Genomic DNA, 17,441 nt, shown 5'->3' on the forward strand with positions numbered 1-17,441 from the left:
GTGTGTGTGTGTGTGTGTGTGTGTGGTGTGTGCTTACTGTATGAATGTGTGTGTCCTGGGTTACGGCTGTGGGTTCTTCAACAAATACATTGGTGTTGTGTGTGTGTGTGTGTGTGTGTGTGTGTGTGTGTGTGTGTGTGTGTGTGTGTGTGTGTGTGTGTGTGTGTGTGTGTGTGTGTGTGTGTGTGTGTGTGTGTGTGTGTGTGTGTGTGTGTGTGTGTGTTTGTGTGTTTATGTGTGTCTGTGAGCATGTGTGTGCTGGGTTACACTGTGGGACCTCATCAAAGACACTCCAAATGCCTGCCCTCCTGAGTCCTCCGCGTCTGTTTATGTTAGAGGGACAGAGCATGCGGTATGTGGTGGTACATGAAGGAGAGGGATCCACTGGAGATGGCCATCTAGGAGAGGGATCCACTGGAGATAGCCATCTAGGAGAGGGATCCACTGGAGATAGCCATCTAGGAGAGGGAGTCACTGGAGATAGCCATCTAGGAGAGGGAGACACTGGAGATAGCCATCTAGGAGAAGGAGACACTGGAGATAGCCATCTACGAGAGGGAGACACTGGAGATAGCCATCTAGGAGAGGGATCCACTGGAGATGGCCATCTAGGAGAGGGATCCACTGGAGATAGCCATCTAGGAGAGGGAGTCACTGGAGATAGCCATCTAGGAGAGGGAGACACTGGAGATAGCCATCTAGGAGAAGGAGACACTGGAGATAGCCATCTACGAGAGGGAGACACTGGAGATAGCCGTCTAGGAGAGGGATCCACTGGAGATAGCCATCTAGGAGAAGGAGCCACTATAGATAGCCATCTAGGAGAGGGAGTCACTGGAGATAGCAATCTAGGAGAGGGATCCACTGGAGATAGCCATCTAGGAGAGGGATCCACTGGAGATAGCCATCTAGGAGAGGGAAACACTGGAGATAGCCATCTAGGAGAAGGAGCCACTGGAGATAGCCATCTAGGAGAGGGATCCACTGGAGATAGCCATCTAGGAGAAGGATCCACTGGAGATAGCAATCTAGGAGAGGGAGTCACTGGAGATAGCAATCTAGGAGAGGGATCCACTGGAGATAGCAATCTAGGAGAGGGAGTCACTGGAGATAGCCATCTAGGAGAGGGATCCACTGGAGATAGCCATCTAGGAGAGGGATCCACTGGAGATAGCCATCTAGGAGAGGGATCCACTGGAGATAGCCATCTAGGAGAGGGATCCACTGGAGATAGCCATCTAGGAGAGGGATCCACTGGAGATAGCCATCTAGGAGAGGGATCCACTGGAGATAGCCATCTAGGAGAGGGAGACACTGGAGATAGCCATCTAGGAGAGGGAGACACTGGAGATAGCCATTTAGGAGAGGGAGACACTGGAGATAGCCATCTAGGAGAGGGATCCACTGGAGATAGCCATCTAGGAGAGGGATCCACTGGAGATAGCCATCTAGGAGAGGGATCCACTGGAGATAGCCATCTAGGAGAGGGATCCACTGGAGATAGCCATCTAGGAGAGGGATCCACTGGAGATAGCCATCTAGGAGAGGGATCCACTGGAGATAGCCATCTAGGAGAGGGATCCACTGGAGATAGCCATCTAGGAGAGGGAGACACTGGAGATAGCCATCTAGGAGAGGGAGACACTGGAGATAGCCATCTAGGAGAGGGAGTCCACTGGAGATAGCCATCTAGGAGAGGGATCCACTGGAGACGACCTCTGAGGGTTTAGAGCTTGAGGTAGTCACTTCATACAAGTACTTGGGAGTATGGCTAGACGGTACACTGTCCTTCTCTCAGCACATATCAAAGCTGCAGGCCAAAGTTACATCTAGACTTGGTTTCCTCTATCGTAATCGCTCCTCTTTCACCCCAGCTGCCAAACTAACCCTGACTCAGATGACCATCCTACCCATGCTTGATTACGGAGACATAATTTATAGATCAGCAGGTAAGGGTGCTCTCAAGCAGCTAGATGTTCTTTACCATTCGGCCATCAGATTTGCCACCAATGCTCCTTATAGGACACATCACTGCACTCTATACTCCTCTGTAAACTGGTCGTCTCTGTATACCCGTCGCAAGACCCACTGGTTGATGCTTATTTTTAAAATCCTCTTAGGCCTCACTCTCCCCTATGTGAGATATCTACTGCAGCCCTCATCCTCCACATACAACACCCGTTCTGCCAGTCACATTCTGTTAAAGGTCCCCAAAGCACACACATCCCTGGGTCGCTCCTCTTTTCAGTTTGCTGCAGCTAGCAACTGGAACGAGCTGCAACAAACACTCAAACTGGACAGTTTTATCTCCATCTCTTCATTCAAAGACTCAATCATGGACACTCTTACTGACAGTTGTGGCTGCTTTGCGTGATGTATTGTTTTCTCTACCTTCTTGCCCTTTGTGCTGTTGTCTGTGCACAATAATGCTTGTACCATGTTTTGTGCTGCTACCATGCTGTTTTGCTAACATGTTGTTGCCATGTTGTGTTGCTACCATGTTGTTGTTGTGTTGCTACTATGCTGTGTTGTCATGTGTTGCTGCCTTGCTATGTTGTTGTCTTAGGTCTCTCTTTATGTAGTGTTGTGTTGTCTCTCTTATCGTGATGTGTGTTTTCACCCATATTTATATGTTATTTTTTATTTTTAATCCCAGCCCCCGTCCCCAAAGGAGGTCATTTGCCTTTTTGTAGGCCATCATTGTAAATAAGAATTTGTTCTTAACTGACTTCCCTAGTTAAATAAAGTTAATAAAAAAAATAAAAAAATACTAATATAAAGATAGCCATCTAGAAGCCACTGGAAATGGCCACCTAGGAGAGGGGTGCTTGGGATATGTTATGATGTCTGTGTACAGCTCATCAGAACCCATCCTCTCGGTTTGGGTCAGAGACAGAGACAGATGGGGATTCATATTTGGTTCGCTGTCTTTGTATGACTGGTTTTTGATGAGAGAGAATGGTTTGACCTGTGAAGTCTTTTGGTCTGAGGGTTGTACAGAGAGATCACATGATCACGGCTGGTCTGAGGGTTGTACAGAGAGATCACATGATCACGGCTGGTCTGAGGGTTGTACAGAGAGATCACATGATCACGGCTGGTCTGAGGGTTGTACAGAGAGATCACATGATCACGGCTGGTCTGAGGGTTGTCACAGAGAGATTACATGATCACGGCTGGTCTGAGGGTTGTACTGAGAGATCACATGAGCACGGCTGGTCTGAGGGTTGTACAGAGAGATCACATTATCACGGCTGGTCTGAGGGTTGTACAGAGAGATCACATGATCACGGCTGGTCTGAGGGTTGTACAGAGAGATCACATGATCACGGCTGGTCTGAGGGTTGTACAGAGAGATCACATGATCACGGCTGGTCTGAGGGTTGTACTGAGAGATCACATGATCACGGCTGGTCTGAGGGTTGTACAGAGAGATCACATGATTAAGGCAGGAATAAGTCACGTGAGGATTCTTGAGGAAGACATAAATAGACTGCTGTTGTTCTGGGTGGTTTTAGATTGGACCATCTAAGAAGTGTGTTATAGAATAGAAATAAATGGGTTGTGTGTGTTTTCGCGCACGCTAGTGTGGTGTGTGTAAACACGTGTGAGATAGATGTTTGTGTGTCTGTATGTGCGCCACTGCTGGTCTTGGGGGTAGGGTCTCCTACAGGCCTGGCTCTCAGTGAGGGGTCATGGCTCAGTGACCCCATCTGGCTGCATCTGGCCATGGCCCTCTCCGGAGAGATGGAGGGAGGGAGGTAGAGAAGGAGTCCTGATCAGGTTATGAACACTCGGTGCTGGAGGAGGCTGTGAACAAACAACAGCTGGTGTCAGTGCCTGGGCCAGTCTAGCGGAGATAATCACATCTCTCTCTCTCTTACAGCTCCAAATCATTTTCATCTGGAACTTGTCTTTCGCTCGTTTTGCCCCAACCTGTTCTTTCATGTCTCTACCCCTCTACATCTCCTTGTCCTTTCTCTCTTTCTCCATTTCCTCTATCACTCTGGTGCTGTATGTTAAGATGACCCGTCATCCCTCCCTCTCTGTCAGGGCTGGCTGTGTGAGCTGCTGCGTTGGAAGGAGAACCCCAACCCAGACAACCGGACTCTGTGGGAGAACCTGTGTACCATTAGAAGGTTTCTGACCCTGTCCCAGGCTGAGAGGGACATGGTGTATGAAGAGGAGTCCAAGCACCACTACAGTGAGAGGCTTCACACTGTCCTCCACATGTCTCCAGAACCACAGGTGAGAGACTCCACTGTCCTCCACATGTCTCCAGAACCACAGGTGAGAGACTCCACTGTCCTCCACATGTCTCCAGAACCACAGGTGAGAGACTCCACTGTCCTCCACATGTCTCCAGAACCACAGGTGAGAGGCCCGAGGGGAGAGGGGTCACCCCTGACAAATACCTCACCGGTATACGGCTTGGACCCCCCCATGAATTACATACTGGACACAATTGCAGCTGAAACTACAAACATAGAGTGTGCCCACAAAAAGCAAAGACTCTTCGCCTCAGTCCCTCAAAACAATTGTAGACAGATGTGAAGGACTTACAGTTTACCAGAAGTAAAAGTGTATGTAGTGTGCCGTTCAGTTTAACCATAAGGTTGTTGTATGTTAGAAGGACACTTGCGTGAAAGGGCCTAAACCAGTCCATCTTTCTATTCTCTCTCTCTTTCTTCTTTTAATAAATAAGCATCTTGGGAAGGATGTTGTGGTCACACCATGAACACATTCCTTCACTGCTCTCCTAGAATGTCTGGGACCAAAGCAGGGACATAAATCTGCTAAAAATACAAGCCTCATCTTCACTAATGGCGCCTAGCGAGGAGAGAGGGAGGGGAAGCAGGAAAGGGGAAGGAGAGAGGGAGAGGGAGGGGAGCAGGAAAGGGGAAGGAGAGAGGGAGTGGATGGTAGGAGAAGTAGATCCATAAGGTAATGGCGAGAGAGAACAAGGGAGAGAGAGAAACAGGGAGAGAGAGAGATAGACAGAGAGACAGACAGAGAGACCAAGATGAGAGTGACAGATAGATAGACAGACAGACAGACAGACAGACAGACAGACAGACAGACAGACAGACAGACAGACAGACAGACAGACAGACAGACAGACAGACAGACAGACAGACAGACAGACAGACAGACAGACAGACAGACAGACAGACAGACAGAGAGAGAGAGTGAGAGTGAGAGACAGAGAGTGTGTGTGAGAGAGAGAGAGAGACAGACAGACAGACAGACAGACAGAGTTAGACAGTTGATGAATGGATAAGAGAGAGAATGGTGATGTTGATCTGTCTGTAGGCACCATAAAGATCCTGTAAAATGGTAGATATTATTCTTTGGTACACACTGGTAGCTCCAGGCAGACTGGGTGGTCCTGTAGATGTGTCTATCTCAGCACTACATGGGGCTGCTTGCTGCTGCTGCTGTCATTCTGGATGCTTTGCTCTTATCCCCATGGGCCCTCCCTCCCTCTGCCCCGGACCCCCACCATGTCTGTACTGTACCCTTCCACACACCCCCAGGCTCCACCACGCACCACACATGTGTCCCAGCTGTGCCACACCACACACACACACACACACACACACACACACACACACACACACACACACCACACACACACACACACACACACACACACACACACACACACACACACTCTCACTCGCAAACATACAGACAATTAATAACTCATAACAGCCCTCTCTGGTTTTAAAGTGGAGGTGAAGTCATGCAGAAAGCTGACTTCTAATCATGACATATTAATTAGTATGTTATCAGGGTCTCAGAGAGCCTGTACCCCGAGGAGGACCCTCCCTAACCAGGACAGCTACATTATTCAGGGTTTGTCTGTACCCCGAGGAGGACCCTCCCTAACCAGGACAGCTACATTATTCAGGGTCTGTCTGTACCCCGAGGAGGACCCTCCCTAACCAGGACAGATACATTATTCAGGGTCTGTCTGTACCCCGAGGAGGACCCTCCCTAACCAGGACAGCTACATTATTCAGGGTCTGTCTGTACCCCGAGGAAGACCCTCCCTAACCAGGACAGCTACATTATTCAGGGTCTGTCTGTACCCCGAGGAGGACCCTCCCTAACCAGGACAGCTACATTATTCAGGGTCTGTCTGTACCCTGAGGAGGACCCTCCCTAACCAGGACAGCTACATTATTCAGGGTCTGTCTGTACCCCGAGGAGGACCCTCCCTAACCAGGACAGCTACATTATTCAGGGTCTGTCTGTACCCCGAGGAGGACCCTCCCTAACCAGGACAGATACATTATTCAGGGTCTGTCTGTACCCTGAGGAGGACCCTCCCTAACCAGGACAGATACATTATTCAGGGTCTGTCTGTACCCCGAGGAGGACCCTCCCTAACCAGGACAGATACATTATTAATTTACATTACATTTAAGTCATTTAGCAGACGCTCTTATCCAGAGCGACTTACAAATTGGTGGATTCACCTTATGATATCCAGTGGAACAAACACTTTACAATAGTGCATCTAAATCTTTGGAGGGGGGGGGGGGTTAGAAGGATTACTTTATCCTATCCTAGGTATTCCTTAAAGAGGTGGGGTTTCAGGTGTCTCCGGAAGGTGGTGATTGACTCCGCTGTCCTGGCGTCGTGAGGGAGCTTGTTCCACCATTGGGGTGCCAGAGCAGCGAACAGTTTTGACTGGGCTGAGCGGGAACTGTGCTTCCTCAGAGGTAGGGAGGCGAGCAGGCCAGAGGTGGATGAACGCAGTGCCCTTGTCTGGGTGTAGGGCCTGATCAGAGCCTGAAGGTACGGAGGTGCCGTTCCCTTCACAGCTCCATAGGCAAGCACCATGGTCTTGTAGCGGATGCGAGCTTCAACAGGAAGCCAGTGGAGAGAGCGGAGGAGCGGGGTGACGTGAGAGAACTTGGGAAGGTTGAACACCAGACGGGCTGCGGCGTTCTGGATGAGTTGTAGGGGTTTAATGGCACAGGCAGGGAGCCCAGCCAACAGCGAGTTGCAGTAATCCAGACGGGAGATGACAAGTGCCTGGATTAGGACCTGCGCCGCTTCCTGTGTGAGGCAGGGTCGTACTCTGCGAATGTTGTAGAGCATGAACCTACAGGATCGGGTCACTGCCTTGATGTTAGTAGAGAACGACAGGGTGTTGTCCAGGGTCACTCCAAGGTTCTTAGCACTCTGGGAGGAGGACACAATGGAGTTGTCAACCGTGATGGCGAGATCATGGAACGGGCAGTCCTTCCCCGGGAGGAAGAGCAGCTCCGTCTTGCCGAGGTTCAGCTTGAGGTGGTGATCCGTCATCCACACTGATATGTCTGCCAGACATGCAGAGATGCGATTCGCCGCCTGGTTATCAGAAGGGGGAAAGGAGAAGATTAATTGTTTGTCGTCTGCATAGCAATGGTAGGAGAGACCATGTGAGGATATGACAGAGCCAAGTGACTTGGTGTATAGCGAGAATAGGAGAGGGCCTAGAACAGAGCCCTGGGGGACACCAGTGGTGAGAGCACGTGGTGCGGAGACAGATTCTCGACCACGCCACCTGGTAGGAGCGACCTGTCAGGTAGGACGCAATCCAAGCGTGGGCCGCGCCGGGGATGCCCAACTCGGAGAGGGTGGAGAGGAGGATCGAGTGGTTCTCCATATCAAAACAAGCAGATAGGTCTAGGAGGATGAGAGCATAGGAGAGAGAGTTAGCTTTAGCAGTGCGGAGAGCCTCCGTGACACAGAGAAGAGCAGTCTCAGTTGAATGACCAGTCTTGAAACCTGACTGATTTGGATCGAGAAGGTCATTCTGAGAGAGATAGCAGGAGAGCTGGCCAAGGACGGCACGTTCAAGAGTTTTGGAGAGAAAAGAAAGAAGGGATACTGGTCTGTAGTTGTTGACATCGGAGGGATCGAGTGTAGGTTTTTTCAGAAGGGGTGCAACTCTCGCTCTCTTGAAGACGGGAGGGATGTAGCCAGCGGTCAAGGATGAGTTGATGAGCGAGGTGAGGTAAGGGAGAAGGTCTCCGGAAATGGTCTGGAGAAGAGAGGAGGGGATAGGGTCAAGCGGACAGGTTGTTGGGCGGCCGGCCGTCACAAGACGCGAGATTTCATCTGGAGAGAGAGGGGAGAAAGAGGTCAAAGCACAGGGTAGGGCAGTGTGAGCAGGACCAGCGGTGTCGTTTGACTTAGCAAACGAGGCTCGGATGTCGTCGACCTTCTTTTCAAAATGGTTGACGAAGTCATCCGCAGAGAGGGAGGAGGGGGGGGAGGGGGAGGAGGATTCAGGAGGGAGGAGAAGGTGGCAAAGAGCTTCCTAGGGTTAGAGGCAGATGCTTGGAATTTAGAGTGGTAGAAAGTGGCTTTAGCAGCAGAGACAGAAGAGGAAAATGTAGAGAGGAGGGAGTGAAAGGATGCCAGGTCCGCAGGGAGGCGAGTTTTCCTCCATTTCCGCTCGGCTGCCCGGAGCCCTGTTCTGTGAGCTCGCAATGAGTCGTCGAGCCATGGAGCAGGAGGGGAGGATCGAGCCGGCCTGGAGGATAGGGGACATAGAGAATCAAAGGATGCAGAAAGGGAGGAGAGGAGGGTCTGTCTGTACCCCGAGGAGGACCCTCCCTAACCAGGACAGATACATTATTCGGGGTCTGTCTGTACCCCGAGGAGGACCCTCCCTAACCAGGACAGATACATTATTCAGGGTCTGTCTGTACCCCGAGGAGGTCCCTCCCTAACCAGGACAGCTACATTATTCAGGGTCTGTCTGTACCCCGAGTAGGACCCTCCCTAACCAGGACAGCTACATTATTCAGGGTCTGTCTGTACCCCGAGGAGGACCCTCCCTAACCAGGAGAGATACATTATTCAGGGTCTGTCTGTACCCCGAGGAGGACCCTCCCTAACCAGGACAGATACATTATTCAGGGTCTGTCTGTACCCCGAGGAGGACCCTCCCTAACCAGGACAGCTACATTATTCAGGGTCTGTCTGTACCCCGAGGAGGACCCTCCCTAACCAGGACAGATACATTATTCAGGGTCTGTCTGTACCCCGAGGAGGACCCTCCCTAACCAGGACAGCTACATTATTCAGGGTCTGTCTGTACCCCGAGGAGGACCCTCCATAACCAGGACAGCTACATTATTCAGGGTCTGTCTGTACCCCGAGGAGAACCCTCCCTAACCAGGACAGATACATTATTCAGGGTCTGTACCCCGAGGAGGACCCTCCCTAACCAGGACAGCTACATTATTCAGGGTCTGTCTGTACCCCGAGGAGGACCCTCCCTAACCAGGACAGATACATTATTCAGGGTCTGTCTGTACCCCGAGGAGGACCCTCCCTAACCAGGACAGCTACATTATTCAGGGTCTGTCTGTACCCCGAGGAGGACCCTCCCTAACCAGGACAGCTACATTATTCAGGGTCTGTCTGTACGCCGAGGAGGACCCTCCCTAACCAGGACAGATACATTATTCAGGGTCTGTCTGAAACCCGAGGAGGACCCTCCCTAACCAGGACAGCTACATTATTCAGGGTCTGTCTGTACCCCGAGGAGGACCCTCCCTAACCAGGACAGATACATTATTCAGGGTCTGTCTGTACCCCGAGGAAGACCCTCCCTAACAAGGACAGATACATTATTCAGGGTCTGTCTGTACCCCGAGGAGGACCCTCCCTAACCAGGACAGCTACATTATTCAGGGTCTGTCTGTACCCCGAGGAGGACCCTCCCTAACCAGGACAGCTACATTATTCATGGTTTGTCTGTACCCCGAGGAGGACCCTCCCTAACCAGGACAGATACATTATTCAGGGTCTCTATCATTCTTTCATCCTCTCCTCACAGATGATTTACTTTTCTTGATGAGACTCATTTCCTCCAGAGTGTTGCATCCATAATGACAACAGAGAACGAAAGAACCAGAGATATTTTAGTGATGTTGTGTGTTCTGTTGTTGGGTTGGATTTAGAGTTATGATATTTTAGTGATGTTGTGTGTTCTCTTAAATGGGTTGGATTTAGAGTTATAGAAGGAATGACTGGATTGATTGTTAAAGGGTTTCAAGGACAGTGGTGGGATGCCTGGGAAGTTTTATTTGGGGGTAAAAAAACTACAATTCTCTCTCTCTATCCCACCACCTGTTCCTTACACGAAGTCATCCACTTCCAGTCAGTCTCCTTTAAAGGGGCAATCTGCAGTTGCTACATACATTTTTAAAAACTTTTAAATCAATGATATTTACCCACTGATTCTTGAAGAATATAACTTAGAAATGCCTCATGAGCTCAGTTCAACTGTTGTACCCCATCAGAACCCAGAATATAAGCTTGTTTTACTCCAATGTTTTTAAACAATGGAATTGTAAACAAACATTGTATCGCCTCAAAACATGGTTAAAACTATAATTTTGATATCATGGATGGTCCATAGTTCTCTCTCTATGAATTTCAGAGTGGTAACATTTCTACAGCCCCATCCCTCAGCTTGTTACCGAAACTTCAGATTGCCCCTTTATGACATCAGAAATAGACATGGAGGCATAAAACAACTAGCCCAGACATTTCCTGAAGACCAAAAGGCCTTCTCTCACCAACCCACCAAAGAGCATGCATTTAGAAATACTCCATGGTCTGGCCTAACCTCAATATTATTTGAAACATACCATGTTACTATTGAAGGGGGAAAAAAATAATTACTATTATCTTTATTTAGGTCCTTTAATTTCCCCGGACCACAGATTTATGGGCGCAGCATTCCAGTGTTTGGGCGTTCAGGCACCCCGCCCTTCTAATAGCCCCAGGAGAGGGGAGTGTGATGGGCCTGGGACTGGGACCTCTCTGTCTGGTCAATGGGATCTCAGCTCCAGTACCACACGTTCCAACTAACCCCCTAGGATGTTAATGAGCTGCCACTAAAAGGGGGGAGTCTATCCTATTCCTTAGGGAACTACTCTCTGCTGCTGCTGTTGTTTATGAGCTTCTAGGGAACTCTCTGTTACAGTACAACTAACCCCCTAGAAAGTCAATGAAATAAGTTACCACTAAGGGGGAAGTGTATCCTATGTTTAAGTGAACTTCTTCTACTGTCTCTGTTGTTGTTGAGTTTTTCAGTTTATTATATGAATGTGCATATATGTGTTGTCAGACTTAGAGTTAGAGAATGGACTGATTATTACCTAGAGAATGGACTGATTATTACTTAGAGTATGGACTGATTATTACTTAGAGAATGAACTGATTATTACTTAGAGAATGGACTGATTATTACTTAGAGAATAGACTGATTATTACTTAGAGAATCGACTGATTATTACTTAGAGAATAGACTGATTATTACTTAGAGTATGGACTGATTATTACTTAGAGAATGGACTGATTATTACTTAGAGAATGGACTGATTATTACTTAGAGAATGGACTGATTATTACTTAGAGAATGGACTGATTATTACTTAGAGTATGAACTGATTATTACTTAGAGAATGGACTGATTATTACTTAGAGAATGGACTGATTATTACTTAGAGTATGGACTGATTATTACTTAGAGAATGGACTGATTATTACTTAGAGAATGGACTGATTATTACTTAGAGAATAGACTGATTATTGCTTAGAGTATGGACTGATTATTACTTAGAGAATGGACTGATTATTACTTAGAGAATGGACTGATTATTACTTAGAGAATGGACTGATTATTACTTAGAGAATGGACTGATTATTACTTAGAGTATGGACTGATTATTACTTAGAGAATAGACTGATTATTGCTTAGTGTATGGACTGATTATTACTTAGAGGATGGACTGATTATTACTTAGAGAATGGACTGATTATTACTTAGAGTATGAACTGATTATTACTTAGAGAATGGACTGATTATTACTTAGAGAATGGACTGATTATTACTTAGAGTATGGACTGATTATTACTTAGAGAATAGACTGATTATTGCTTAGAGTATGGACTGATTATTACTTAGAGAATGGACTGATTATTACTTAGAGAATGGACTGATTATTACTTAGAGAATGGACTGATTATTACTTAGAGAATGGACTGATTATTACTTAGAGTATGGACTGATTATTACTTAGAGAATAGACTGATTATTGCTTAGTGTATGGACTGATTATTACTTAGAGGATGGACTGATTATTACTTAGAGAATGGACTGATTATTACTTAGAGTATGAACTGATTATTACTTAGAGAATGTGGACTGATTATTACTTAAAGTATGTGGACTGATTATTACTTAGAGAATGGACTGATTATTACTTAGAGGATGGACTGATTATTACTTAGAGAATGGACTGATTATTACTTAGAGAATGGACTGATTATTACTTAGAGTATGAACTGATTATTACTTAGAGTATGGACTGATTATTACTTAGAGAATGGACTGATTATTACTTAGAGAATGGATTGATTATTACTTAGAGTATGGACTGATTATTACTTAGAGAATGGACTGATTATTACTTAGAGAATGGACTGATTATTACTTAGAGTATGAACTGATTATTACCTAGAGAATGGACTGATTATTACTTAGAGAGTAGACTGATTATTACTTAGAGTATGGACTGATTATTACTTAGAGAATGGACTGATTATTACTTAGAGAAAGGACTGATTATTACTTAGAGTATGAACTGATTATTACTTAGAGAATGGACTGATTATTACTTAGAGTATGGACTGATTATTACTTAGAGAATAGACTGATTATTGCTTAGAGTATGGACTGATTATTACTTAGAGAATAGACTGATTTTTGCTTAGAGTATGGACTGATTATTACTTAGAGGATGGACTGATTATTACTTAGAGAATGGACTGATTATTACTTAGAGGATGGACTGATTATTACTTAGAGAATGGACTGATTATTACTTAGAGAATGGACTGATTATTACTTAGAGTATGAACTGATTATTACTTAGAGTATGGACTGATTATTACTTAGAGAATGGACTGATTATTACTTAGAGAATGGACTGATTATTACTTAGAGAATGGACTGATTATTACTTAGAGTATGGACTGATTATTACTTAGAGAATGGACTGATTATTACTTAAAGTATGTGGACTGATTATTACTTAGAGAATGGACTGATTATTACTTAGAGTATGAACTGATTATTACTTAGATTATGAACTAATTATTACCTAGAGAATGGACTGATTATTACTTAGAGAATAGACTGATTATTACTTAGAGAATGGACTGATTATTACCTAGAGAACGGACTGATTATTACTTAGAGAATAGACTGATTATTACTTAGAGTATGAACTGATTATTACCTAGAGAATGGACTGATTATTACTTAAAGTATGTGGACTGATTATTACTTAGAGAATGGACTGATTATTACTTAGAGTATGAACTGATTATTACTTAGAGTATGAACTGATTATTACCTAGAGAATGGACTGATTATTACTTAGAGAATGGACTGATTATTACCTAGAGAATGGACTGATTATTACTTAGAGAATAGACTGATTATTACTTAGAGTATGAACTGATTATTACCTAGAGAATGGACTGATTATTACTTAGAGAATAGACTGATTATTACTTAGAGTATGAACTGATTATTACCTAGAGAATGGACTGATTATTACTTAGAGAGTAGACTGATTATTACTTAGAGTATGGACTGATTATTACTTAGAGAATGGACTGATTATTACTTAGAGAATGGACTGATTATTACTTAGACTATGAACTGATTATTACCTAGAGAATGGACTGATTATTACTTAGAGTATGAACTGATTATTACTTAGAGAATGGACTGATTATTACTTAGAGAATGGACTGATTATTACTTAGAGAATAGACTGATTATTACTTAGAGTATGAACTGATTATTACCTAGAGTATGGACTGATTATTACTTAGAGAATGGACTGATTATTACTTAGAGAATGGACTGATTATTACTTAGAGTATGGACTGATTATTACTTAGAGAATGGACTGATTATTACTTAAAGTATGTGGACTGATTATTACTTAGAGAATGGACTGATTATTACTTAGAGTATGAACTGATTATTACTTAGATTATGAACTAATTATTACCTAAAGAATGGACTGATTATTACTTAGAGAATAGACTGATTATTACTTAGAGAATGGACTGATTATTACCTAGAGAACGGACTGATTATTACTTAGAGAATAGACTGATTATTACTTAGAGTATGAACTGATTATTACCTAGAGAATGGACTGATTATTACTTAAAGTATGTGGACTGATTATTACTTAGAGAATGGACTGATTATTACTTAGAGTATGAACTGATTATTACTTAGAGTATGAACTGATTATTACCTAGAGAATGGACTGATTATTACTTAGAGAATGGACTGATTATTACCTAGAGAATGGACTGATTATTACTTAGAGAATAGACTGATTATTACTTAGAGTATGAACTGATTATTACCTAGAGAATGGACTGATTATTACTTAGAGAATAGACTGATTATTACTTAGAGTATGAACTGATTATTACCTAGAGAATGGACTGATTATTACTTAGAGAATAGACTGATTATTACTTAGAGAATGGACTGATTATTACTTAGAGAATGGACTGATTATTACTTAGAGAATGGACTGATTATTACTTAGAGTATGAACTGATTATTACCTAGAGAATGGACTGATTATTACTTAGAGTATGAACTGATTATTACTTAGAGAATGGACTGATTATTACTTAGAGAATGGACTGATTATTACTTAGAGAATAGACTGATTATTACTTAGAGTATGAACTGATTATTACCTAGAGTATGGACTGATTATTACTTAGAGAATGGACTGATTATTACTTAGAGTATGGACTGATTATTACTTAGAGGATGGATTGATTATTACTTAGAGAATGGACTGATTATTACTTAGAGAATGGACTGATTATTACTTAGAGTATGGACTGATTATTACTTAGAGAATGGACTGATTATTACTTAGAGAATGTGGACTGATTATTACCTAGAGAATGTGGACTGATTATTACTTAGAGTATGGACTGATTATTACTTAGAGAATGTGGACTGATTATTACCTAGAGAATGTGGACTGATTATTACTTAGAGTATGGACTGATTATTACTTAGAGAATGTGGACTGATTATTACCTGGAGAATGTGGACTGATTATTACTTAGAGTATGGACTGATTATTACTTAGAGTATGTGGACTGATTATTACTTAGAGAATTTGGACTGATTTCCTATGTTGATAGTCTGCTCTGATGGGATTCAACATGACACCTCCTCTTTTTCTCCACAGGCACTGCACAGGCAGCCCTTACCTCCAAGGAAGGCCCCATCCCCATCTCCCATGCGGGACCCATCCCCTCTCCCCACTCCCACGCCTGGCCCCAGGGGCCACAACTCGGATGGGACTCGAGGCAAGGACAACAGCAGCGTGAGTGGCAGCTCCAGTGGTGGGTCCAAAAAGCTGCGGTCGCGTACCCGGATCTCCCTGGAGGCTCTGGCCATCCTGCAGAGCTTCATCGGTGACGTGGGCCTCTACCCTGACCAGGAGGCTATCCACACCCTGTCAGCCCAGCTGGACCTTCCCAAGCACACCCTGGTCAAGTTCTTCCAGAACCAGCGCTACCACGTCAAGCACCACAACAGCACCACCCAGATGAGCAATGCAGGGGAGGGGGAGGCGGGGGAGGAGAGGGACAGCGATGGGGTGGAAGGGACTGAGTACCACAACGGGGAGCTTATCTATGAGTCTGAGGGATCAGACGTCGCCGAGTCCAGCGAGGACGGGCGGGGTGGTTCCGAGGAGACTGACAGAACAGAGGGAAGAGGAGGAGGAGAAAGAGGAGTAGGAGTGGAGGGAGAGGAAGAGCAGGACAATGGCAAGGCCTCAGGCCCCCGGCCCACCTCCCTACCCCCCTATACGTCCCCAAAGGGTCCCAATGACTCTGGAGAGCTCCATAGATAACCCCCTCGGGCCATGGAGGAGGGAACGACAGACAGACAAGCCCAGGACAGAGGGATGGAGAGATGACGAAACAGATAGAACAGAGGGGAGAAAGTATGGAGGGATGAGGAAAGAATGTGTCTGGTACTGAAGACCATGAGGATGGCTTTAAGTAGAGGAGAGTCCTACCACACCACAGTGGATGTGGGTACAGGTCAGGACCTATGGAGGCAGACAGGCAGGGATGGTGAAAAGACAACAGAGTACCTCAGAATTAGAGAAGAGATGCACTCTGGGTAATGGAGTCATAGACAGTGACAGGCTGCTGTAAGAACATGATTCATTGTTTAGAAAATGAAAATGGTTTCATTTATTAAATGGGCATATCCACAAGGATGGTTAAAACCAAGGCCCCAGTTATGTGTTTCATCACAGAGTCTGTCGTCGTATTCTTAGAGCAGCGCCCTGAGATACTGTACAGTACGTGAACAGTTTGTTCTGATTGGTTATCCTATGAACGTTCCCATAATGTCTGGGAAATCCTTGCATTGGCTGTGTGTAATGCAATCACTCACCCTTAACGTCGACAAATCTTTCCCATTTCACCATCCTACCAGCACTTAAATCAAAATCATATTTATTGTTCTTGTAATAGTCTAAGTTTATTGTCCTCATTATGGCTGTTATTCTTATTTTCTATTTGATATTGGTGAACATGTGTTGCTTTCTGTGTGTGAGATACAGTACATTCACAAAGTGTCTCATAGTAGGAGTGCTGTTCTCGGATCAGTTGAGCCTTTTTCATCATAATGAATAAGATTACATGGGCAGGGGGGACCTGATCCTAGATCAGCACTCTGAGACGTTTTATGAATACGGGCCATTGTGAGGGAGAAGAACACTTTCAAATGAAGTTGTTACTGAACTGAGTGTACGTCTCCAGATGTACTGTATGTTGATCAGTGATCTGCTTACTGTTTCCAAAACAAACAGAGACAGAAAAAATCAAACCAATAAATGTACTTCTGAAAACAATTGTTGCCAGGTGAAACCTAATGTTGAATGTCCTTTTTAAAACGGGCTAAAATCAGCATCTGAATGGTTAATGAGTAAGTGTGGGTGAGGGCTAGATTCATGATATTGCCCTCTTTGAGGTCAGGAATGACAAACTGAAATGACATTCTCACATATTAGATGGAAATTAGTTGCAATCTCAACATAATAAATATACTATTGACTTATCTCTGTTGGTAATTTAAGTTGGCCTTGTTTCCTGTTATTTGACTTATCTGTGTTGGTAATTTAAGTTGGCCTTATTTCCAGATATTTGAATTAAATTGTCTTGTTTTATAACCACAAGCTGTTCTATTTCAGCTGTTTGTTAAGGTTACCCAAACACAGCAAACGTTGAATATTTCTCTGGTCTTCTTTGTACATGAAAAGGCCAAAATTCTT

The 17,441-nt window shown here is 44.7% G+C and overlaps 1 protein-coding gene across 2 annotated transcripts in view; it reads left to right on the forward strand.

Moving 5' to 3' along the window:
- Positions 1–17,227, forward strand: part of LOC106575825 (DNA-binding protein SATB2) — a 54,565-nt gene extending 37,338 nt beyond the window's left edge. For both annotated transcript variants that reach the window (XM_082963042.1, XM_082963041.1), the window contains 2 exons: positions 4,054–4,248; positions 15,336–17,227. In XM_082963042.1, the coding sequence (XP_082819168.1) occupies positions 4,054–4,248; positions 15,336–16,007 (867 nt within the window). In that variant the 3' untranslated portion in view covers positions 16,008–17,227. The remainder of the gene's footprint in view (positions 1–4,053; positions 4,249–15,335) is intronic.
- The last annotated feature ends 214 nt before the right edge of the window (positions 17,228–17,441 follow it).

The sequence above is a fragment of the Salmo salar genome, chromosome 16 (genome assembly GCF_965601325.2).
Source record: "Salmo salar chromosome 16, fSalSal1, whole genome shotgun sequence".
Taxonomy (NCBI): Eukaryota; Metazoa; Chordata; class Actinopteri; order Salmoniformes; family Salmonidae; genus Salmo; species Salmo salar.